At 45.1% G+C, this 24,795-nt stretch overlaps 2 protein-coding genes across 4 annotated transcripts; both read right to left on the bottom strand.

Annotated features, from left to right (window-relative positions):
• Nucleotides 1-911: 911 nt before the first annotated feature.
• Nucleotides 912-15,050, bottom strand: lhx9 (LIM homeobox 9). 2 transcript variants are annotated; one of them, XM_084909799.1, is made up of 6 exons: nucleotides 14,141-15,050; nucleotides 10,519-10,757; nucleotides 9,551-9,753; nucleotides 8,294-8,652; nucleotides 5,235-5,437; nucleotides 912-2,103 (listed from the first exon to the last, which is right to left on the bottom strand). In XM_084909799.1, the coding sequence occupies exons 1-6, from the start codon at nucleotides 14,310-14,312 to the stop codon at nucleotides 2,047-2,049; spliced, it is 1,233 nt and encodes a 410-aa protein (XP_084765925.1). In that variant the 5' UTR covers nucleotides 14,313-15,050; the 3' UTR covers nucleotides 912-2,046. The 2 variants fall into 2 exon arrangements, with proteins under 2 accessions (XP_084765925.1, XP_084765924.1); XM_084909798.1 differs by lacking the exon at nucleotides 912-2,103 and adding an exon at nucleotides 2,551-4,604.
• c17h1orf53 (chromosome 17 C1orf53 homolog) lies at nucleotides 10,647-24,795 on the bottom strand. 2 transcript variants are annotated; one of them, XM_084909800.1, is made up of 4 exons: nucleotides 24,333-24,795; nucleotides 21,418-21,519; nucleotides 20,096-20,188; nucleotides 10,647-10,757 (listed from the first exon to the last, which is right to left on the bottom strand). In XM_084909800.1, the coding sequence occupies exons 1-3, from the start codon at nucleotides 24,600-24,602 to the stop codon at nucleotides 20,117-20,119; spliced, it is 444 nt and encodes a 147-aa protein (XP_084765926.1). In that variant the 5' UTR covers nucleotides 24,603-24,795; the 3' UTR covers nucleotides 10,647-10,757; nucleotides 20,096-20,116. The 2 variants fall into 2 exon arrangements, with proteins under 2 accessions (XP_084765926.1, XP_084765927.1); XM_084909801.1 differs by lacking the exon at nucleotides 10,647-10,757 and adding an exon at nucleotides 15,157-19,453.

Genomic DNA, 24,795 nt, shown 5'->3' with positions numbered 1-24,795 from the left:
CCACCACATATGTCGGGATCAGCCACAGTATTTCAACGAATCCTCGTGTGACTGAAAGCACACACTGTTGTCAGCGTTGTTTTTCTATCATCGTAGTACACAGCTGTCATTTAACAGAAGGAAGAAAGGAGTAGGATGCCAGTCGACAGAGGGCCTGCATTCATCACCTGTTGCTGCGAGCACAACCTCGTTCTTGCCTTTGCATGAACGAGGATATTTTATTTGAATTTAAAACCATTCACTGATTTAAAGAAAATACTTTTAGTGCACAAATGCTTACAGTGTACTGTTGTTATATATTTATTTCCATGCAAATATCCTTTCTCCATGTGCATCTTTTAATATTCCGTGATGAAGGAGCAGCGCTGCCACTGCTCTGACAAACACAAACATTACCGATGAGATGCATCACAGCCACCCCTGAAATTCTTGTCGAGGCAGGGCCGCGATTTGGTCCAGAATTTTTATCCTGCAGCTCCAAGCGCCGAGCGGGGCTGGCTGTGTTTGTTTGTGTTTCTGCTCCAGCCCTGCTTCCTGTAGCTCTGCGGTGTCAACCCGCCCACCGTCCTCCCGTCAGACCCGTGGAACACAGCCCCGCTGCCACAGCGCAGCACAGGCACCCCAGTGACTGAGGTTTCCTCTTGGACTGACTGAAGTGTTTGCTGTTTTCCACATTGTTGGAATTCAACACCAGCCTGTTTACTGGTCCCCATGTGGCTCCAGTCTCTCTCTCCCCTCCTCCTCCTTTCTTTGTGCATGTTTTTCCCCCTTTCCACAACATACCTTCTTTATATGGTGTGTATCCTCCTTTTACACCAAGTGCGCACACAGCACACCTATGAGGTGGAATTCTTGCCTATAGTAGACGGTCCACACGATATCTCATGTGGCGTAAATCACACTGGTCAGTATGAGGTCGAGTGGTTGCTTTTATCCTTTATTACAAAAACAATCACGTGTTCAAATGAATAAATAATTTTATATCACTGGAATAGAGCTGAAACAACGGCAGTACACCATAAATATGGTTTGGCTTTTTTTAGACATACACACATGAAAAGCAGGAATCTCGGGCGTCCGAGCGAAATATTTAGGAATGTTGCGAGACACTCTGGAGATCTGCCGCTTTCATAAATATCCACAGCGACGAGGTAAGAAAGCAGCAACGCTTCACCCTTGACAGCAAGCTGAATGTCAAGAACAAATGAGCTTGAAGCAGTGCTATCAATGTCCTCACCGTGACATTTGGAGTGTTTTTTCCCACGTGAGGTACCGCATGTGCTTCGGGGACTTGATTTTCATATGCTTTATTTTTGCAGCTGACAATAAATCATACAGTAAATCAAAGGAAATAATAATAATATACATCTCAAGGAAAAAAATGTTAACAAGATGACGAGGTGCATGCAAAATGAGAATCTCTTCTTTTTCCTTTTCACTTCCTTCCCTCGGTGCAGCCAGATGGCAAAGCTCCAGCTCTGCAGTCCTCTTCATACACTCATCATATTTGATGGGCATCCTGCTGCTGCCGAGTTTCAAGGAGGCCGCGTGTTTACCAAATGACACTCGTGACAAAAGAAAACTTCTATTTAGCAAGCTGGTTCTTGGATGAGGTGCACGGGGGCAGCAGCGCGCGCGCACGTGTGTGTGCGTGTGTAGACCCTGTAGCGTGTGCAGGTGTGTGCGTTGAATCACGTTCTGCCTCTTCTGTTTTTCTCTTTCTCTACACTATGTTACATTTTATTATCACTTTTGTGCATTGAACCACTCCAGTACAGAAAGATTTGCGTTCACATCATAAATATCATACACGGTGGGGGGTTGGGGGTGGGGGGGGTCTCCTCCGCTGATGGACAAACTTTAAGCAAAACAAAAATCACCTGTTGTACATTTGCAACTGAAACAGGTTTGGGGGTTTTAATCTTTTATGTTGTTGTTGCTGTCGGTTGCCCTTTCGCTCTCATTACGCTCTAATCTTATGCTAATATTGTCTTTGTCTTCAATGGTGAGGAATTCCCATCAAAGTTTTCCCCTTCTCTTAATACTTTAGGGAATTTTCAAACGTCGGGATGTATGGCTGTAATGCCCCAAGATTTGTTCTCCCTGAAAGAAATGATAGAGTAAGAATATATTAACTACAGAGCAACCTGGCTTTACGCGGTCTGCATTTACTCTTACTTCATTTTAGGTTTACCAATATGTTATGCATAAATATATATATATATACGAATATAGATAGAAATCAATATATGCTTTGCAGCATTCCTTTAATTTAAAATTTAAAGCCATGTTCATGCATTAAAAAGCAATTTCATATTTTCGACTGCAGGGTTTAGATGCAAATCCATGGGGCATTACGTTAAAACCATAAACATCATAAAAGAGGAAGTAGAAATTAAAAATGGAGGCAAAAATGAGGACGTTTAACTGGTCATTAATAACTGAATGCTTTCTCGTTTGTTGATGTGAGAAACAAAACTAAAAAAAAAAAAAAAACTGTATCCAAGAAAGAACAGAAAAATGGCGAGTGTAATGAAAAATAAAAACCCATTTAAAGCAAAGTATTTTTTTTATTCACACAAATTTAATAAGATATATAACAACCGTTTGGTCCATAAATATTTAAGGGGAAATAGTTTCTATACACCATCTTTGTCAAGAAACAGGGAAACATGGACAATCTTGATAGAACACTTACTGTACTCAACTATTAACACGAAGATCAATATATAAGGTTCTCGGATTACCCAACTATATCTGAAAGAGTGCACAAATGCTTTCTGTGACATCGCTGCCCCCTTTTTAACAGGATACACCATAAAAAGATCTTCGGAGATAAGATGCAAAACAGTACAAAACTAGTGAGGCGCCAAAAAGGATGTGAATCAGTTAACAAAGAACACATAGATCCTGAATTTCACAAACTTCTCCCAAGTTATAGCGTAAGGCACATAGAAGAACTGAGTTAGGCATCTACTTCATCGAGTAGATCGGGGGCGCCACCTTTGCCCCCCGACAGAACAAACCGTGACGCCCGCTCACGACGAAATGCGTCGACTCCATTGAAGATTTGCTCGCCCTTTCCTTTTCTCTCGCTCTCTACCTTTCAGCCAGAAGAAACGTGGTGGTTTTTTTCTTTTTCCCTTTTTTTGGTCTGTTCAGTGGCAAGTGTCGTTAAACAAAGCAGAAATATACGGCCGAAAAGGAGAACACACGGACAGCGATTTCCCGCTGGCTGCCTCTCACGACTCCACCTATATGAGGTCATTTGAATGTTCATGTCAGCTCTACAAATCTACGTCGCGACCGCTTCGCCCCTCACCCTGCTCTGTTCTTTTTTCCCCAAGATCACATCGTTACCCTGAGCAACATGATAAAAACAATAATGCACTTTTCACTGGGCAGTATATTGTCACTGTGCAATCGAGTTTAGCTGTGGATCTACGCTCACCAGGCTTTTTATCCGTGGTTAATCTGTGAGGCCAACAAGACAACGACAAAAAAAAGGCAAAAAACCAAAAAGTGCTCTGTCGTGAAAACAATCGTTAACTGCTCTCCAATCAGAATTTCTCTGGCCGGTTTCTAATTGTCGAAAAGGTGACGACATCACACGTTGAACAGTTACCACTGTACAGATTGAGGGATTTGCTTCTCTCTCCTCGTCACAGTAAAGTTTCCTATCTGCACATTTTTCTCCTTCGTCTTCTTTTTCTCACGTGCAGCTCTGATTCCATCCAACTCGGTCTTTAAGACCGAAACATTCGGAAATAATTAAAGCCTGTTTTCTGGAGTTACCCATATACAGAACATTCTACAAGTTTATTTTTCCCAAATGAGTCCAAAACAGAAAGAAAATATTTAAATCGGATAGTGCGAACACAGTGCATACATGTACAGGAATCTGAGGGCAAAATAGCGGTAGGATTTTAAAATTGACCAATTAACCATAAATTAAGGAGGGCCCGTTTTCACTCTTTTTTTTTTAACCAGAATTCAAGACAAATGTACAAATTAAGTTTTCCAGGCAAACTTTTTTTTCCTTCCTAAAGCCTTCGCCTCCAAAAACGTCCCATCCCGAGTCAATCTCTGCATCTGCAGTTTCAAATGCTACACATTAAAATGGTTTCCTCGTGTCTTAATGCGGTCGCTGCTGCTTGTTGCTCTTGTTGCTCTTGTTTGCGTGCACAGTGCAGCACTTTGTGTTCCAAGGAGCTGTCTCTGCTTGACTTAAAGGTGTCACTTTAAAAAAATAAAATGTGAAACTGAAGAAAGAAAACAAAGAAAGAAAAGTAAAAGAAAGAAAAAGGGGAAACAAACTCAAACAGAATCAGTCTGCTAGAGATAGCTTGTTAGAAAAGGTTTGTCAAGGTAGTTTGCGAAGGGCTCCCCGAATCATGGCTGTCCAAACTAGAGGTGACGGAGGTCACTACAGTGATAGAGGGGTTTGTCAGGTCTGTTAGTGTGGCCGCGCTGGAGGGGGGGGTCAGGGCCCCACTGTCGGATGAGGGCGGAGGGAGTGAGGTGCCATCAGCCTTATCAACACCTCCATTCTCCTGTCGCAAAACGTTCCTTCTGAATTTGGCTCTTGCGTTTTGGAACCAAACCTGCAAACCAATCCCAATGTGGCTTTTACTTTTAGTGCTTTAAGGAACTTTCTTTTCTTTTTTAAAGAAAGTATCAGATCATGTGTACATTAGCTTACAAGTCAAGTTATCACAGCTGTTACTGTTTCAAAGTTGTCTCAAGTATATGAATCTCTGTATGATACATTAGTTGGGGCTTAAGGGGCAAGGTAACAATGAACCAGTGAGTCTGTGCTGAACACTCAATACAAGAATGTGGATTTTTATAGCAAATCAAAACAAAATGCTACAATTTACTGATTTGTTTGATTTGGTTGTTTTTAACTGTGAGAGTTTCATTACACCTTTTTTCTCTCTTCTAAAGTAAAAAGTGCACTCTGGCTACTAACAAAGTTAGCAATATAAGAGTTAACTACTTTCTCCTTTCTTTCCCTCCAAAAGAAAGAAAAAGAAAGAAAGAAACAACATCTACAAATTCCAGATAAACCCCTTGGATATACATCTAATGACTGAATGGACCAACGAAAGAAAGCAAAACTAAAAAAGATGACGACATCAATGATCACTTTGGTGTCAATGAGGAGGAGGAGTGGCGTGCAGACACACACGTGGGGTGAACGACTTTAGTAGGAGCAATGACTCTCTGCTTACCTGTAGGACTCTCTTAGTGAGGCCCGTTTTCTGGGCCAGCTGCTTTAAGTCCTTGGCATCGGGGTTGTGGTTGATGGCAAAGTAGGATTTCATTGTCCGCAGCTGATGGTGCTTGAAGGAGGTCCGCATGCGTTTGGTCTTCTGCGTCGGAGGGTAGGCCTGCTGGTCCCGGTCCAAGTGATCGGTGTCGTTCTCGTTACAGCCTGAAGAGAGGGCAGAGCGTGAGGCGGGCTTTAAAAAAGAAACTTTGGCAGGTCAGTTTACATTTGGATAAACAGCCCTCTGTGTCAGACTTCATTTGCACTGTGCCCCAGGCCACTAGCACCGCTATAACGATAAGAAAACAGCTTCATTCCAGTGATTTCCAACTGACGCTGATGAAAAAAGAGACAAAAGATTTCCACTGACAGGCTAAGGGAGAAACAGCTGTTCTGTGTCGTCACGGCGTATCGTCAAAGTGCTGATAACAATTAAAATCCTCAACAAGCCGAGGAGCTGACTGAACCGGCTAAAAGGAAAGTAAACCGCGGCGTGCGGCTCGTGTCTGCGTGAGCAGATCTGAAACAAAAACAGCAAAATGATGAATTTTAACTGTACGCTGGGACGGGGCTAAATCCTTTCTGCTTGTGTTTGCAAAGACTAATAGGCCTAATGGGCCTCATTTGTCAGTAGCTTAGTGTGTAAAATACTTAAAACGGATCCAGTAAATTAAACGCAGGCGCTGCTTAGCAGTGTTGCTTGTCACTGCAAGAAAAAAGGCTTTTTTCAAACACAATTTGATTTTTTTTTATTGTCCCAGACTTTATGAGATTTCGTCTAAAAACATACAATGAAAATGTATTTATTTTGATCCTCACATAAAAGAAGTGTTTTCAGGAAAGCACGTCTAAAATATCTGAATCCTTTACGTCGCTGCAAAAATATAGAAATATAGGATTTCTCAATTATAAAGTGTGTCCTGTTGAGCCGTTTTTGGGGCTAAATTACACATCATTTAAAAGAAGAACAGCGATGCTGATACGTGTGAAAGGCTTTAATTATGTTTGAATATCCAGCTTTAACCTAACAATCACTGACATTTGTGCTCTTCTGTTCCAGTCTTCACTGGCTCGTGTTTAACTAGATATTACCCACTAGGGGTCTCTGTATCCAAACAAGACCAGCTTTGCTGTGGAATCCACAGCAGACTCACACACCTTTCCCTGGTGAAAACAGACATGGATGTGCTGCAAAAGCAGGAACAAAAACCTCAAACAAAACCTCTTCCTATTTGTTATGAATAAGAGCCTGCTGATCTGTGCAGCCATTTATATGAACAACACAGTGATGCTATAAAAGTGCGTTCATGATGCAGAGCCCAGTGGAGGCAAAAGAGTGCTTCGAAATAAATATATGTGCATATATATTTATTTCAGTTGATGCCGTTTTAATTTAATTTTAAAAAATAAAATCTCTCATTTGTGAGGTCATTTTAACATTTTAACGTTTAAATTAATTACATGTGGCTAAAAACAAAAATATCCTTTTAAAAATTGATGGTGTTTCCACTCGAGTCCCAAATGAACACGATTATATTCCCTCTGGGACTTTTATTGTGTCTGCGGAGCATACCAATTAATTCACATGGACATCACTGTAACTGCGCTTTGGGCCTTTTTCTGCGAGCGTGGATTTTATTTCTATTTTATTTTAACTTGTCCTCTGTTATAAGGCTTTGGCAGAATAAGCGTAATCTCTTATTCTTGCTACAGAAACAAAATCACGGGACTACAATGGCTTTTTCCCTATTAGAGCATCAGTGAGAAACTGGAATTTGCATAATCCCCTAGAATTGTGTTTAGGAATAACAAACCGAAGCTCATTTAACCGGAGCGCTGACTGTACGGTGCTGTGTTTTCAGCCCCTGGCCTCTCCCTGCAGCAGGCCCCTCTGCGCGGCGCTGCTCTGTCCCTGAGAACTGTGCTGACCGCCGCACGGGAGGCCAGGGATTCCAACGTCACCTTCAATTAACAAAGAACAATTAACGCGCAGATTACCCCTATTCCTACCCATTCACTAGGAACACAGGAAACTTGGCGCACAATGCCAAACTTTCTCAACCGCACACTAATTCGCAGAAAGCAAGAACAAAATGGGGACACTGCAGGGAGGGCCGCGGGTCGGGTTATAACATTCGACGATCCAGTGCAGCATTTTACGTGAAACCTGCGTTTAACACTGGCTTCATTTGCGCTTGAATTTAAATTTATTTTTTTGTTCCTCCCATAAAAGTGAAACACGCGGAATATTCGGACGTTTATTTGTCCACGATTTCTTTTCTATATTACGTTTACTCCATTCAAACGCGTTGTTTTTCACGTGTTATGACCTAAATTCGTTCTAATTATAAAAGTCGATGAGCAGGTTGGCGGCGAGGTCAACTTTCGATCATTCTGTTGGCGGAAACGGTGCGTAAAAGACGCGTGGACGGATCAATTAGCCCGCAGCTCCGAGCGCCGGTGCAAGACGTTCACGTGCATTTACAACGAGGCCTGCGTTACGAATGCATCCATTTCATTTATTGAAATATTAGGAGTGTTATAGAGGGGATACTGAAGGGCCCGACTACAACTAAAAAGCGACAGAAAAAATGCAACTGCGAATTTGTGAGATTTCTCTGGATTTTTTCTGATTCGCCAGATTTTTTGTTTTTTAAGGAAATAAATGGAAAGAGGAAAAAGATTAATTAAGGCAGCACCGTTTGACAGCCTTTATCGTTTCAGTCACTCACTGTGCAGCGGAGGGTTCCTAAACTGGTGTTTCGTTAATGTTCGCGAGAATCTGCTTAATGTTTAATTTCATAGGTTTTTGTGTGATGACAACATTATAGCTCAGCATGTTTTTCCTGGTTTCACTGTCCTCTGCTGGAAACGTCCATGCACTAAAACTTCAAGCAGATGTGAGCGATCACTTCCACACCAAAACTAAAAGGGGATTTTTATTGTGAGCGTGTCTGTATCGTCGTCGTCGTTGTTGTTTTTCGATGTGAAATGAAGCTCCGAGCAGCTCAGCTGTCTCACCTGTGTTGTAGCTCGGTATATCTATCCCCATGGCCGGACTCTTCCTCTTGCGTGGCCTTCCCTTCTGTGCCGTGCCGGTGCCGTTGAAGTAGGGTAGAGTGAGGCCGCCTCCCTTGGCTGCCAGCTCGGCGAAGTTGAGCTGGGGGTGGTAGTCCGGTCCCTGCACCAGCGTCTCGAAGTGGAGTCGGCAGTACACTAGGCTGTCCTTCATGCCGAAATGATCGCCCGTGGTCAGGGTCTTGTTGCAAGTGGTGCACGTGAAGCAGCTCAGGTGGTACACGGAGTCGCGCGCTCGCATCACCATCTCCGAGGCCGATATCCCGAGGTGGCAACGCGCGCACCTCTGCACGGAGAACCTTCTGGAACAGACACACAGTCAAGACTCCTCATCCATAAAGACCAGAGTGGACAAACAGCACGGGGGGTACTAAAAACTAAAATATAACCTGCAGTGTCACGAGCTAAAAGTAAGGCCTGCCTTATTTAAGCGGCCTCTATGCGCCTTAGCGTGGCTCCAGCGTCCTGCACAGGACCACTAAAGCAGGCCTATATTTTGAGGTTGCATTCTGATAGCCACATCTGGCCCAGAACTGGGTGTGTGCATGTGCGCGCAGAGTCGCTACACAACCTCGACAATAAAACCCACGAACGCTAGCCCGTTTGCTTAGCCTCCGACACACGAATAATACAAGCGTATGTTCAGCAACACTATCAGAAGGTAAATACACAGGTATGTAATAATTACAGAGCGTAACTAACAGCATCCCGGCCTGAGCCGAAGCAGTGCCGTAAAAATGTGCGTTAAGAATATAGGATAGAACATTTTTGTCCAGCTGTTTTTCTGGAGCTGCACTCGTATTACTTTAATATAATAATAATTAAATAATAATAAGAGTTTGGATAAGAAGGTGACTTATGCATTAAGTTCGTGTTTGCATTACACACCAAGCTACAGAGAGTAAGCACTGTTTCATTGTTAAAACTTATTCCCGGTTAACAGCATGCAGCCCACGTTAGTGACAGCTGGGATGTTTTTCAGTCGGAGGCCTGGCAGCCTGTTGATGAAGGGCTAACGCTGACTGCTCACAATGATTGCTAAAATGGTTATTTAAGAGCTGGAAACTAATATCATATATAAATAGGTCACTGTCGAACTGGGTCAGTAGATTTGGGTTTAGGTTACAGAGGGGAAAGAGGGACACACGATTTTAGGAGCAAGCCCGTAAAACTGAAACGCTAAACTTTCAGTTTTCTTACCTGTAGTAATCCTCCTTGCAATAGATACTCCCATCCTTGGCAAAACACGTTAGCTCCGACTCCAGCGCTAGTTTACATTCACAGCATTTGAGGCACCGCAGGTGCCACTGTTTGTCCACGGCCAGGAGGTAGTATCTATCCGAAATCTTGCCGCCACAGCCGGCACACAGGGCTGGCTTCTCTGGGCTCATAGAAGGCATGTTCTGGGACAAAGAAGGAAAACAAGGCTCATGGCAGCTGATCGCTTCAAACCACTGCTGGGAAAATCGTCAAAACATTGTGCTTAAAAGAAGAAAAGCAAAAAAACGAAATGCTGGCCATAAAATTCAACTTTTCTTTTTTAAACCTGGAAAGCTGCCTGTGAAACCTTCAGTTATGCTACAGCAGCTTAATGTGCGAATAGGTCTTACTTATGGAACAAACGCGTCTATGAATTAAGCCTATTTACCTGTTATACGTACGAAGGAAAAATACAGATGATGTTCGTGTTTTGAAATTAAATCCATCTACGAATAAATTTAAAATGCTAAAATTAATAATTTTTAATTTAAAAAAAAATCAGGTCAGCTTCTATTTGCAAATATGAAACTGAAAAATGCAAAACGCTGTCAGAGAAATAATACGCCGACATTAATGCTCGTTTTATTTGATGACAAGACTAAAACGGTGCTTTAAATATATTTAGAAATAACGACACCAGAATTAAAAGCTGTCGTTCACGCCAATTATTTTTGTGCAGAAGAAGAAGAAGACGCAGCCATTAAAAGAACACTGCTGCTATGAAATCTATCATATCCGAGAGAATAATATGGATAAAGACGAGAATCCTCCTCACTGGCCTCCTACTTACCACCCAAATGACGGCACGTTTCCGGGCACGTTAACGTGCCGTTTTTCGGTCTTGCAGTAATTGAGATTAACGCGACTTTTTAGCCATTATTTCGCACACGGCTCGGCCTGGCTCTTACCGACTCTCTTCCGTTCAGCTGCATGCCCTTCGCCAGGCGAGACTCCGTTTTCGACCTTCTCTCCATCTCCTCCATGATTCCTTGGATGTGATCCCCGGAGATCCCGTGGAAAAGCATGGCTCCAGGTCCTGGACGCAACGTGCAACTGCCTGCCTCTGTCTTGCAGCCCACAACTTCCATATAATGCACTGCAGCGCTGCGCCCCGCTCTCTCAGCGCATCCAAATGGGCTCTGGGGCTCTAAAAAGAGGCACAAGGAAGAAGAAGGAAAAAAATAGACACAACCCCAGAGATTCAGATCACCTCCTCAGCAGAAGCAACGGGAAGAAAAAGGACAAAACGAAGAAACTACAGCATGAGTGGGGCAGGAGGAGCTCTCCTTCTTCCTGTGAATGTCTCTCCTCCAGGAAAAAAACCAAAAAAAAAAAAACATATAGTCCAAATGATGCGACAGGCCGGTGTGGAAGTGGTGGTGGAGTTTGAGGAGGGAGGAGGGGAGGGAGTGTGAACACTGGCCAAAATAATGACACAAAGTTTTTTTGTGTGTTGTTGTTTCTTTTTGGTGATCTCTCTCTCTCTCTCTCTCTCCCAGTTTCCCAGTCCGGGGTTCCTCGGTGCTTGGAGGTCAGGTTGGGACTGCCTGGATTTGAGAACCGTGTCCTATTTGTGAAGAGAGCAGAGCCGGCCCAGTCTGAATAATTTGGTAGGAGGAGTTCCTCTCTCCCTCCCTCCCTCCCTCTCCCCCTCCCTCTCCCCATCTCTCTCTCTCTCCCTGCATCGCCGCTGATTTCTATTCAGCAACAAAGAGATGTCACTCTCCCCTCAAAAACCCCCGACTCTGGACCACTGCTTTATGGTACTGACATTTTCATTACGTTTGTTCTGCCATTTAAAGGCGAGACGACGGGAACGTAAGCTGCACAAAGTCGGTGCAAATATATTAGATTTATTTATGAAATCATCTGCATCCCAAGCAGGCGACCGAGGCCCTCTGTGGTTTCACCGGACGCCTCACAAGTGGGAATAAACACGTGTCTCACGGGGTGTCGCTTAAAGACACTTTCTAATAAAACTTCAGTTGGTCAGACTGGAAGAGTTTTTGGGAAGTGTGAGCTGGACCAGACCGAGTGTTTGGTTTGGTCCCTGAAACACACACACACACACACACACACACACACACAACAGTGTGTTTGTGACATAAATATTCTGTCTGGGGCGGGGCAGTGATCAGTGATAGGCTAGAGGGCGGGGACAGATTCAATTGAACATTTTTGAAACAATGTGATTTGTTTTCAGCCCAAATGAATGAGATTTGATTAAAAACTGAATTAATTAATGAATAAAATGTATCCCGGGTAACGACAGCCTCCTTACTCAGATAACCCGAACAGCTCGTTGCGCACGCTTACATGTATAGAAATCTCTCTCTCCCTCTTTTAAACGCTCTTTTGAAGCAGTCATTATCCACTGTCAAGGATTCATTAACGCGGCCCTTCGTCTTTTCTCTGTCTGCTGAATTAGGCCAAAACCTTGTTTACCTGCTGGAGAGTTGATCTGACAGCAGCCGAGAACTGTGTAGTCTCCGCATTTCATTTGTTTGTGTTTTTCTCTTTCTTTCTGCTTTTCTTCTTACGGGCTTTATAAGAAGCAACGTGGAAGTAAAGGCGAGATGAGAGAGAGACCTCCAGTTGGTGGTCGCCACAGGGAAACCTCAACCAGCTATTGCATATTTTTAGAAATTCATGCTTTTTAAAATTCCATCCCTATCTCCAAAGATGGTCTGCTTTACGCAGGGCGCAGTGGGGGCTGCAATAACGATCTGTGTCAGTTTTAAAAGGGTGTGGAAAGCTTTGTTGCCCAAATAATAAAGCCAGGAAATAAAACGCGTTCAGCTTCCAGTATGCAGTGCAGACTTGGTGACAACAAAACTATATTTTTTTAATTAATTCGTTCATTAATTGGAGATTTTAGCCGCGTGACCGTCCAGCTGGATCCATGCCAGCGAGCTGTGGTCTTTGTAAGATCGATGACGGCATTATTTTTCATAAACAACAGACAAACATCAGTCCCGTTAATAGATTTAGCAAAGCTCGGGGAGGTTTGCAGGTGTGGATGCTTCATCTCAAGACGTGTTACATTATCACGTGAACCTCCCACCACCCATCCACCTCACCGCACGCGCGCGCGCACGCACACACACGCGCGTGAGCACCAAGCGAAGTTGTGTTGGCTTTAATTGGAGGCCCCTTGATAGCAGCGCTATAAGACGAGGCTTGAACCCTCCTGGACGGGCTGGACGTGCAGCTGTTGTCAAACCCATAACGCTCATTTGCGCTCTGCAGTGTCCCGGCACCAGCCGCAGAGTGGTGGGGGAAAGGGGGCACTCAAAAAGGACACGAGGATTTCATTTCACCTGGACAAAGACGCCCCGAGTGGAACGATAAGCTCAGCTCTGTGTGCGATTTTTAATCTTAACTGCAGTTTTCCTGCCATTCTGCGTCTTCTCTGCGAATTAGGCGCAGGCAAAAGGGTGTTTTGAATATGAAGAAGTGTTTAAAGAAAATATCATTATTATTATTTTTTTAATGAAAGCGTTAATGTCCATAAATAACGCTGTTGTGGCCCGTTGCCTCCAGCAGTGACATTTAATATGACTGAAGAGCGTTTACCAATGTGTCAGTGAACACCAAGGGGATGGGGGGGCGAGGGGGGGGGGGGGGTCTTTGTAGCTGCTGTTTGGTTTATTTTGTTTTTTTCTGTATTTAAAACATATATTCTTGAAGCGTTTTATTTGTCTGATTGTCTTTTTATTTCACTTCGGATTTTGACCAAACTATATAGATGTATATTTTTTTTACAAAACGAAAAAAAATTCACTTTTATTTTGAAATATCTTTAAAAAAAAAATCTATAACACCTTCAGTATTTTTAAAGTGTCTTTAAAAAAAACCCGGTAGGAAATAAAACAGTGATTTTGTGTGTCATTCCAGCTTTAGTCAGGGAGAGTGATTTATCCAAGTTAAAGATTAATTTATTATTATTATTTTTTTTTTTTTTTAAGGAATTGAATTTATTTTAAGGCTTTGGAAAAGCACTAAAGCACAAAAATCCACAGTGTCAGCATTTCTGTTTGACATGGCGAGAGTCGGCTCAGTGGGCCACTGACGTTTGTCAAATACATAATGAAAATAATAATAATAATAATAATATCACAATCACGCACACAGCGACATTTTGCCTGTATTTTCATAAAACGCCTACACTTGTGTTTCGCACGATTTTACTGGCGTGCAAACTCCAATCTATTATTTATGTGCATAATCGAGACTGATTTAGGCAAACAGGAAAAAATAATAATAAGAAAAAATATATATAAGTTTTTTTAAAAACACACACCGATCGATAAAATCTGCGCTTTTATCCTGGACAAAATCACCCATGTCACTGTCTTTATCACGCGTCAGATCTGTCGCGCATTGCTTCACACGCTCCCCGCTTCTCCTTTCGTTTTCCCCCCCAAAGCCCTCTCTGTGTTACTAATATTATTATTATTGTTATTGTTATTATTATTATTATTATAAGCGTTGCCCTCAAGAATAAATAGCTATGGAAAAAAGTCTTACCTGCGGCTGTGCAGTGTGTGAGTGAGATCCCTGTGCAGCGTGCAGACTGAGCCGCTCCGGACTGTGCGCAGTGTGCAGAGGAGACAGAGGAGAGGCTGCCGGTAGATGGGGGGCTGTTCCTCGTTTCTGAGCTTACAGTTCTAGTTCGGGCGTCAATTAAAACACAAGACATTTAAATATTCCTCTCTCGTAGGCAGACGGCCCTCAACACACCGCAGCACACAGAAAACGGGGAGCCATGAGCCAATGGCCTACTCAGCATGTAGGTTATAATCTGTGATGTGCTTCTGAATTAAAGTGGTGAAGTCGGCGGTCGCCAAATGAAACAAAACTATCACTGTATAAAATAAAATGTAGGGACTTTTCAGCAATTAAATATGTATTTGTCCTTTAAACACCCCAACTTAGCCTGTGCTGTAAATGAATCCAGCTCCTGCATGGTTATCATTAGTATTATTCATTTTACGCACCTAATATGAATAAGCCAGCGTTTGCACAGATCACAAATGAAAGCTGGCTCCAAGCACATCTGGGCCTAAACAGTTATAATCCCAAAATGCATCACAGCTTCTTTACCTTTTATTTTTAAATATATATACACACACCGATCGTATTATAGGAGACTGACGTGAGCTGAGCACGGTTACAATCTCACTGGCTGGAGAGGTTTGTGTGAATAAATAATTAGGGTGTAAAGTCAAACTGGATCAATCAAATCTGACAAAGATAGGGAGCGCAGCAACACACGCCTGGAGGGGAAAATGTTTTGGTATTGAATAACCAAATACCAAATCGAAGCCATTTTCAAAATAAAAGTGCTCATTAATTGACGAATTGTGCGCATTTTAATCATGTGGGTACTGGACCAAAACAGCGGAGGGTTGCCTATTAGGAAAGGTCGCAGTTTTTTTTGCCTCCCCCCTTCTCTGACTTCCTTGATTTCATATTTTCGTGACGACAAACGAATAATAAAAATGTGCGATCCATTAATACAAGACGACACGTGACTCCTACCGCACTTTTAAGTTAATTTTATTGATGCATTTCATTAAAAACACAAATAAGACAAAAAAAAACATATCAAAGATAAGCCCATCCTGTGGTTCGTGCGCTATAAAGTGTGGCACACTGCACGCCCGGATCCTTTTCTGAGGAACTGAGCTGACAAACTTCATAAAAATTCAAAGCAATAATAAGTCTGTTCAGCCAGGAAGTAGACTTACACACTTGCCTTGTGTGGCCTTGTGTTGCAACATCTAATGAAAAAAAGAAACGCTGATGAAAAATTCACCAATAATTAATAATGTCAAGATTTTAGTAAATATTAATAGTGTTTATGTTTTGAGGATGGTTTGGTCGTGTCTCTCTTAATGAGACCGTATTTTCTCAATTTAAGAGGTAAATACAAGGAGCGAGAGGTTTCTTACTTTCTTATTATTCTCCACCTGAAATGCAAACTGACAATCGTGCATTAAACGGTATCACCGGTACGAGAATGCAAAAGCGTTTAAAGAGCGCTTAGCTCCTCCTGAAGTGCACGTTCATCTTCAACACGAGAAAGGGAGGTCATCCAGAAAAACAACAGGATAACCCAAACGTGCTCGTGCTCCCCACGGAGCGGCGCGCCGTGCACGGATGGACTCGTTTCAATTGACTGCGAGTGAATAGAATATTGTGTGAACGAGCACCGGCGCTGGAGCAAAGGGTGACAGTTAATTACACCTCTGCACCGCTGGCATAAATGATCACGTGCCACACTGCTAACAGTCATTTTGCTTTGCTCCTTCAGCCTGGGTTGACATCACAGTGTATCTCATCAATAATGCAACAACACTGAGATCTATTTCACAGCGTAGCACAACACGGAGCGCACACACAGCGTGCTAGGAGCACGATACCCAGACAGGCGCTGCAGCGCGCTTGGTTAAATCGGCGAAACCGCGACTACAGCGCCAAGCAGGTCGCCTGGCTGTCCCCCGCCCACCCCCGCACCTCCCCGAGTGCCTGGCTCCTCTCTGCTGTAGGGCACGGTGGTTAGATTACCACACATCCAGGGTTCATCTGGAGTTATCATTTCTGGGTCACCTCAAGTGACACTCAGTCTCACAGAGGGAGCTCTCAGTCACTCCCAAAGCATGGCCAGAAAAGGAGCCTAGGAGAGGTGGTGGAGGCGAGGAGGCGAGGAGTAGGAGAGAAGCAAGGAAGAGGAGGAGGCGGTGGGAAGGCTCTCCCAGGATCCAGTGAGGTGCAGGGAACCACGGGCTAAACGCTGACAGAATGAAGGAAAGGGGTGGGAAGGGAAGGGAGAGGGTGAGGCGGAGGAGGAGGAACAGAGGGAGGAGTGAAGCACTGTAAAGCTGTATCCCAGTCACATGAGCCTGGGTGGCTGGATGGTGAGACATCTTGGAAATATTTACAAACACACAGTGGACATGACTTTGTAATTATTGAAGCAGAGGCCATATCAGAAATGCACAAAACGGGGGAAACGCCCCCCGGCGGCGTCTCGTAAAGAGGCAAAATGCTAAACGGCGATTTTAAGAAAATAACGACACGGAGGATAATACGAGAATCTCCACGTCTCCTCCTGCTGGTCATTTCTCCCCCGCCTCATCCTGCTTCTACCACTTTCCCTTTTCTGCCTCTTCCAAGCAACGCTCCCCCCCCTCCCTCTCGCCATCCACCCCTCCTTCGATCTCCTCCCTGCTCTGCTCTGCTGGAGCTCAAATCACAACCCCGGTCCCTGGCAGATGGAGGATAGGAAAGAGAAGCTCTTAACTAGCCAGCCTGAGCCGCTGCTCTCTGCACGCCAACTGCTGCCTGCCTCCCCTCCCTGCCTCCAGAACAGCTACCACTACATGCACCCCACCCACCCCCAGCACCTCTGGGGACACGGTATCCTTCTGGGGAATGGTGCGTGTATTAGTCCGTATCTGGACACACTAGAAAGGACATGGAAACATAATAGATGGATGTTATTTATCACTACACAACCTTATGGGGCAGAGCAGCGTTTGCGAGGAGAGGGTTAGTAAATATCGTTTTGCTGTCAAACAAGCGCCGTCTTTCTACTTCAGTGAGCGAGGACACAGAGTCAGAAGACGGCGTAATGTGAAGCGAGCTAAAGAAAGCGGCGACACGTCGGGTCCAAAGCGCAGATGACAAATCACGAACGACTGCGGCGATGCAAAACCAGGAGGGAAATAAACAGGCCAAAGTGCTCCTTGGGCGCTTAAGTGCCTTTGACTGCCCCCGACTCTGCTTTTATCTGGGCTCATCTGGCGACCGCGGCTTGGCCTGGCATGAGCCTGACCACCAGTTGCGGTCTGAGGGAGAAACTGCTCCTCTGTGCTATTTGCAGCCCTGTCTGTCCAAAGGAATCTGGTGCGCTGACTGTCACTCAGTGGCCATGTGTGTTTTTTATCACTAATTCTACCACAGGGATGTGGTTGTCCATATGACCACTGTGGAGGCTGCTGCCCCGAGGCGAGCTGACATTGTCTGTGTAGAACGACCAGACGTTGATGTAGGGGCTGCTCAAATGCTGCTTCAATATCAAGACACACACACACACACACACACGCAGGCAGGCAGGCATACTGAGCGGTGCCTGGCCAATTGCTGAGACTGATGTTCCTTTCAGCCATCATATGGCTGACACTTAAGTTTTTTCCCCGCCAACCTTGTGTCAGTTCCTGGCTGCTCTGGCCAGCAGTGATGGAGACGCTGTAACCGACTGTGGTCGGGGCCACTGGCCGCGGGGCTGCTGTGCCCCTTTGAGATGGGGTGCGATGGGGGTGGGGCGGTGGGGGCTGCTGCTTGGCCTGTCAACTGGTTGTGACTGGAGCACGTCTGGTCACAGATCCAAACTGGACAGCTCGCTCTTTCTCTGCAGCTAGTGCCATCATCCTGCAGAAAGGCACACGGCGTATAGCTGCCACTCTGCTCCAGTACAGCATATGCTCCAGCTGAGGGTCGGACATGTTCAGTCCAAAACGCCTGAGAGAGACGCCTCACGTGTCTAACCGGCTGCTGGGAGCACATGTGCACTGTGGGTAAAAGAGAAAATGATCGTGGTGCAGCTTAACCCAGAGACAACCCAAATAAAAGGCGGGACTTTAATCAACTTTAGATAAATTAATTTGTTTCAGTGATTAAACACAGAAACTAGCTGAACGCTCTCTCTCATTGTCCCAGTGCACTTCACAGGCTGCTCAATCAGTCCGCTAATGAATTAAGGATGAATTAGTAAACAGAGTGCATTTCTCTGCTAATCTGTGGAAGGTGTGCTGTGCTGTTTGTGTCTCAGTCACAAACTGCTAGGCTGGAAGATGATGGAGGGGAAGAAATTCAAACTGTGCCATCACTGGATTGGGAAGACGTGGAGGGATGAGGCAGACATGAAAGTTGGCCTATTTCATGGTCAGGCTGCGGGACCGCCGAGGCCCTGAATGGCAATGCATCTACTTTAATGTGACAGACGAGTCCCTAGGCAAAACCGGCAGAGCCGCGGCAGGCAAGCGGGCCCAGGTACTTGATGAGTGTGACACCTTCGCCGTCCCGCTGTAGAAATGTTGCTGCCGCACGCTCCGCTGCCTCGGTTTAGAATAACACCAAATAAACTCGCCTCTCATCCCGCCTGACAACGCGTCCCCAGAACCTGTCCTCCCCAGCACTGTCGGGATCACCGATCTCCTTGCAGCCGCTCACAGGGCTTTGCTCCGATCGCTAAGCACTTGCCTTTGGGACCCACCTGCCGAGGAAAAGACACATCCTCTCATGGCGACGCCGTTTGCCCAATCGGGCGGAGAAGGACGAGTGTGCGCGTTGGGTTTGCGGCGAGCGCCCGGAGGCGTCACGCCGCCTACCCACATGCACTCGCAAATCAAGCGCCGCATCTTTCCACGGCATAGGTAGTTCTATACGAGCGCTTGACCTTACCTAGCGCTATCACTCAGGGCTACGAAGCGCGCGGTCAAGTGCAACCTTTATTCTATATTGACCTATTAGGAGCCACGCAGTGTTGCGATGGAGCGAGCCTGCCTGCGCATGTGTGCGTCTAAGCGAGCTGGTGAGCGCCGAGCCGATCTATTGCAGTCCTGGGATGAGAGGGTCCAGGAGTTCATTAGGCTGCGGCTCAGGAGAGCAGCCGCGGGGAGCTGCACTGTAGCCGAGTGTTGCCAGGAGGCTGAGCTGCAAGTCCGGTGGGGAGGGCTGCTGTTGATGTCCGTGGCATGTTTGCTAACAGCCTGATTCCATCAAGTGGTGTAAAAGCAGCGCAGCCAAGTGTGAGGGCTGACCCCTGGCACCTTCCTATTTTTAACAACACAGTATCTCAGTCAAAGGTAGACAGTTCAGTCAAGCACTTGTGGTGTGTAAATGATGCTAATATTCATGCAGTCGTACGTTTGGGAGAGGAAAAAAAATAACAAGCGATGCGAAGCAAAAGAGCACAAGACTCCATCTGACTATCTTACAGTTACTTTCGCTTATATGCCCTTTATCTGGAGGGCAAAGATCTAAAATGCACTCTCAGTTTTTCATCTCCATACTCCCACAACCCTTGTAAATGCATCAGAAGAGCCAAATACTACAAAATATTAAATACTCGTGAAGAGAAAAGAAAAAATGAGGCTCAAAGGCATTTCACTGGACACTGAGAGGAAAAAACAAGTATCTGCAAAACAGAACAAAACAAAAATGTGATAAAAGACTGTTTTGCATGAGGGTCTAGTGAACAAATCCGTTCTCCTCCTTTCCCATTTTGCCAGAATGAAAATAATCCTAAGAATAGTTGTGATTCATAAGAGATAGGTATTGCACAGACACTACCCATATTTCATCATTTATTACACGGCTAAAAGAAAAAAATGACTCAAGTAGTCCAAATAACGACAGGCAGGAGACAAGCAACGTGCGGTGGGTTCCATTCCAAACAGGCTTCTAACGCGTTACCTTGGCACGAGTCTGTAAGGTCTACACGTAAAACAGGGAATTGAACCGCTTCTTCGTGGCGGGGTCCTTCACGTTGACTTGGCCATATGGACACTGGGGGAGACGAGAGATAAATTAGCGCCGGTTAACAGCTGCATGTGGAGCAGAGCTTTAGTCACACTGAGAACGACACATGAGAAGCAGATCGAGCAAAGGAAAAAAGGACGAGTCAGATAAGGACAGGGGGGAAGACGGAATGGGATGGGACGGGGCGAAAGCAAAACCCAGAGCAGGGATGGAGAGTGGACAACGAGACTCGGTGGGACAGAGCAAAGCAGATATGAGCAGAGCGGGGCTGACACCGTCAGAAAACCCACAACACGTCTGTGTAGTTGGTTTGTTACACACGGATGAACCACTCAGCTTTGCATTTCACCATCACCGATCCTTAGTCTGGAAACTTGAAACCAGCAGAGGTCAGAAATGATGCTGAGAAAATAGATCTGTCCCCAAACTCTGAGCAGATGAGCCTTTCTGTTAATGTCACGCTCACGTCTCAGGTCTGTGTCACAGAGTCAAACCTAGAATTTGATCTTAACCATATTTACTGCTGCGATCTCAGCTGAACGGCCAGGAATGATTATTAGTATGATGCCTTTGTGTCCTCGGGACTGGACTAATTCAGCGTGCATTGGTCTCACTTGCTGTCCAAAATGCGACCGTGAGGCTCCTCGGTCCTCGAGCTTGGCGATCAGAGCTCTGATTATTGTAGCGATGCCGTGCATCCATATAAAACGTGCAGGTCTTTGACGGCGTCGGTGGTTCTTCGCTCTAACCTGAAGACCGAAGGAGACTATAGACGGCACTAACTGTTTAAAACATCGATCATTCTTTGTATAGGCTGTTGTGTTTTTTGTGGATTGTTGGTGTGCAGCACTTTGTGATCCTTATCTTGAAAGGTGCTGTTATAAAGACAGTTTACATGTTTGTGCCCTTTCATATTTTGATGCAACGTACTGGACCATCTATTTCGTTTTATTTCTATTTTGTTCCATCCACGTGCACGTACAGAAAGCAGCCTGGAAACTAACACACAGCGTCATTAGCCCTGTTAGCTCATCCTCTTCAACACCATGGAAGCTCCAACCCACCAAACCTGCTTTCGTTTCATGTTTTGTGCTGAAAATAAATGACGAACGTTGGTCAAAACTGCTCTGGCAGAACCACGGTTTACAAATGAGGTCGGTTATCGTTGGAAACAGACAGGATCAAACGTGCAGGGTGGGAAAAACACGGCAGAGGACAAAAACAGGGAGAAAAACCAGTAAAAACAAAGAGCTCACGTGTCTGCACGCGCTGCCGCAGCACTTCCCTCTCTGAAGGTGGGCATACTCTGTGAACACCTTATACCCGCTGGAAGGGTCAACGTACATCTGCTTCTTTGCCTGAGCATAATGAAGATATTATCATTCAATTAGAGCGACACACAAACACATGTGGCGGGATGTGAACCGTGCACACAGAAATACATACGATACATATACTCACCCAAACACAAGAACGCCTGCAAGAAAAATAGTGCCTAAGAACGTATGCAGAGACAGATTGCTGTGGTTCAAGGAGAAGAAGGACTGGGTGACCTCTGAGCATAGAAACAGATGTAAGACACCCTCATTCTTAAGATATTACTAATTAATTAACGTGCAATTCAGTAGGTGAGAATACGCTATGACTAATCCGCTGGTAGCCCTGCAATCTGCACGTCGGTCTGACAATTTTCAGGATGGTGAAAAATCAACTTTACAGACAGTCGTTGTTTTATTTGGTGCAGTTATTCGTCTTGCATAGGCACAAAAACACCTTCTGTAAGTGGAAAAACCCTGAACTCCTCTGCCATCCCCTAGGAAGTTCCAAAATGTCATCTCTCAGTCTGTTTCAAACTGAGAGCCACTAGTTGGTGAGCTTTGACAGGCCACAAAGGGAAAAAGGCCCCAGGCCCTTTGGTGACACGGCTTGTCATTTCACATGCCATTGCAAGGCCACATAGTGAAGCTGGCATAGCTGGGCCCCCTCTGTATTGTACTTTTCCCACCCAGGCCCTACCGCTCTCCTCAGGTCGCGGCCAACTTGCCTCAACTTCATCCACACTCCGAAGCACAATATTTACAACAGATAAGCCTAAAGGCATGCAGATGACACCGCTGTCATCAGCACAGCTCGCTGGTTCTGCTCCATGGAAGAGCAAGTGAGATTTGGTGAATATGATGGATCTAGCACAAACAATCAGCATCATTTCTTTGGGGCAGCGGGCAGGTATTCTCCTCTATGTGAAAGTTCACAACAATAACAGGTGGACACAGACACCTCCTACGTTCAGGCGCCGTTTCGTACCTCTTTCCAATACCTACACTTTCACTGCAAAATAATTAAGATGTTTATCTCGGGTTAGAATGGAAAGACTGAGTCAAAAATCATCAGTGGTTTTATCTTCCTAAATATCACTTGGTTAAGGGCTCCGGGGGACGTGGAGGAGGGTTGGGGGCACCGCCCTGGGAACAGGAAGGAGATGCATCATAGCTGCCAGGTTACCGTGCTGTTAACACACGGTGGCCAGTTTGAAAACATTATGCTGGTATTGTTCCAGATTATTGGCGTCATTTTGGACGATTGCATATTTTAACTTGTTACTGTGTTTAAGAGAAAAGACTAATAAAAAAAACAATTCCAACAAAAATGTTGGAGCCTGAAAAGTAAGAGGAGCTAAAAAGAAACAACATTTTATCAGTAATCAGGTCAACTGGCAGCAGCTCAGTGACATGAGTGGGTATAAAAAGAGCGTCTTAGAGAGGCAGAGTTTCTCAGAATCAAACACGGGCAGAGGTTCATCAATCTGCAGAAACATGTTTACAGATTGTGAAACATTTTTAGAATAACGCCGAAAACTGTGAATATCTCATCATCTGCAGTGCATAATATCAGAATATTTGGAGAATCTGGAGAAATCTCTGTGCACAAGGTACAACGCTGACAATCAATAATAGATGCCCGACATCTTCTGTCCCTCAGCCAGAAGTCCCTGTCTGTGAACACAGTTCAACCTGCCGCCCACAACTGCAGGTGAAAGAACAAGATATAAGCGAACATGATCCAGAAACGCTGCCGTCTTCTCTGGACACCTGCATTTGCGGATGGCAGGTGACACTTTCCTACTTTGAGGGAAAGCAGGAATCTTTTGTCAGACCAAGAATGAAATTTGAAAGTTGTTTTGAAAAACATGGACGCTGCACACTCCAGACTAACTGGAGCTAAGGTCAAAAGCAAGCATCTCTGATGGTATGGGAAGGCATTAGTGCAGATGGAAGCGGCAGCTTGCCGTCCATACAACACTGCTGAATTACGTACGGCATCTATTATGACCGCAGGCTTCATAGAAGAGGCTAGGTCCTGAACTGACCGGGTCCAGACCTTTCACCAGTTGGAAACATCTGGATCATCGTGAAATGAAAAGTACAGCAAACGCCCAGGACTGTCCAGCAGTTATAAATCACACGATTTAAGGTGTGTAGATGTGGTCGAGATGACCTGCTGAATTAGAAACTGGTTGATTTAAGTGACTGAAGAATTTTTGGTGGCAACGGGAAGATTGGAAAAATGATCATTCTTGATTTCTGCTGTGCCATTCAGATCGTGGGGTCGGAATTTGGCACAAACATCCATTCTGCCTTATCACCAGATCTCAGTCCAACAGGGCACCTTTAGGATGTGGTGCAACAGGAGAGCCACATCAAGGATGTGCAGGCAAATCTGCAGTGACTGCATGAAGCTATCCTGTCAACAGGGACCAGAATCTCCGAGGAACGTTTCCAGGAATTATTTGAATCTGTGCCACAAAGAACGTAGACAGGTCCAAAGGAAAGGACGTCCAACCCGGTGCTTTAATCTTAATTTAGCCCAGTGACTTTAACAGAGACAAAACGTTTATAGATTATCAGCTGCTACAACACATTATTCCATCCGGTGCTGATCACCTGTCACAACACGCACATTCTAAACTTGTACTTTGTAACCATTTTTGCAGCTGTTACTCTGCCGTTCTTGTCTGCAGTAAAGCGTCTGCGTCGGTTCTGCAGCTCTGCAGTTCGTCCAGTCCCAGAATTATCATCATTTCTCTGTAAAGCGCGTGTAATTAATCACCCGTGGATCTGCGGTCCTGATTGTGCTACATGACACGATTGGCTGTCTCTGTGATGCATCTTACCGCACACGCTTGTCTATGGATTCTGTGGATGGCCATCTCGCCCTCTGTGAACTTTCCCGCGGAGGAGGGGTCGTTTTCGCCCCCCGCGTCGCTGACGTCTGCTGCTGTCGTGCCTTCGTCGATCTGTGACGCGCCGCTGTTCGCCGGTGGCTCGGAGCTTTCTCCCGACAGCTTTGGCATCGACATCGCTACGAGTCGTTTATTCAAGTGGAAACAGAGAAGAACGAGTCTGCTGACAAACGCTTTACTCGGGTAGTTTTTGCCAAACATGCTTCTGCGAAAAACCACCTGCAGGTTACAAGCAGGGAGCGGCTTTTATTAAGAGAACAACTGTGACACTGTGTAAGGAAAGACGCGAGGGAAAGAAACGCGAATGCGCCTTTCCCTGCTCATGTTATCTACACTGTTCAAATCAGCCTCTCCCCATGTTGCTGCACAGAAATGCGTTTTACTTCCTCATCGG

Source organism: Perissodus microlepis, chromosome 17, assembly GCF_051167445.1.
Source record: "Perissodus microlepis isolate ML-2025 ecotype Zambia chromosome 17, ASM5116744v1, whole genome shotgun sequence".
Classification (NCBI taxonomy): domain Eukaryota; kingdom Metazoa; phylum Chordata; class Actinopteri; order Cichliformes; family Cichlidae; genus Perissodus; species Perissodus microlepis.
This window is presented reverse-complemented; position numbering and strand designations above follow the sequence as displayed.

Excerpts from the sequence above, each read along its gene's own strand:
- lhx9 (XM_084909798.1), bottom strand. The coding sequence starts at position 14,312 with ATGTCTTGTGTTTTAATTGACGCCCGAACTAGAACTGTAAGCTCAGAA. Across the intron at positions 8,653-9,550 it reads TGCAAGGAGGATTACTACAG|AAGGTTCTCCGTGCAGAGGT; the intron begins GTAAGAAAACTG and ends TGTCTGTTCCAG. Across the intron at positions 4,605-5,234 it reads TCACTAAGAGAGTCCTACAG|GTTTGGTTCCAAAACGCAAG; the intron begins GTAAGCAGAGAG and ends ATTGGTTTGCAG.
- c17h1orf53 (XM_084909800.1), bottom strand. The coding sequence starts at position 24,602 with ATGTTTGGCAAAAACTACCCGAGTAAAGCGTTTGTCAGCAGACTCGTT. Across the intron at positions 21,520-24,332 it reads TCCATAGACAAGCGTGTGCG|GCAAAGAAGCAGATGTACGT; the intron begins GTAAGATGCATC and ends CATTATGCTCAG. Across the intron at positions 20,189-21,417 it reads GCGGCAGCGCGTGCAGACAC|TGTCCATATGGCCAAGTCAA; the intron begins GTGAGCTCTTTG and ends CGTCTCCCCCAG.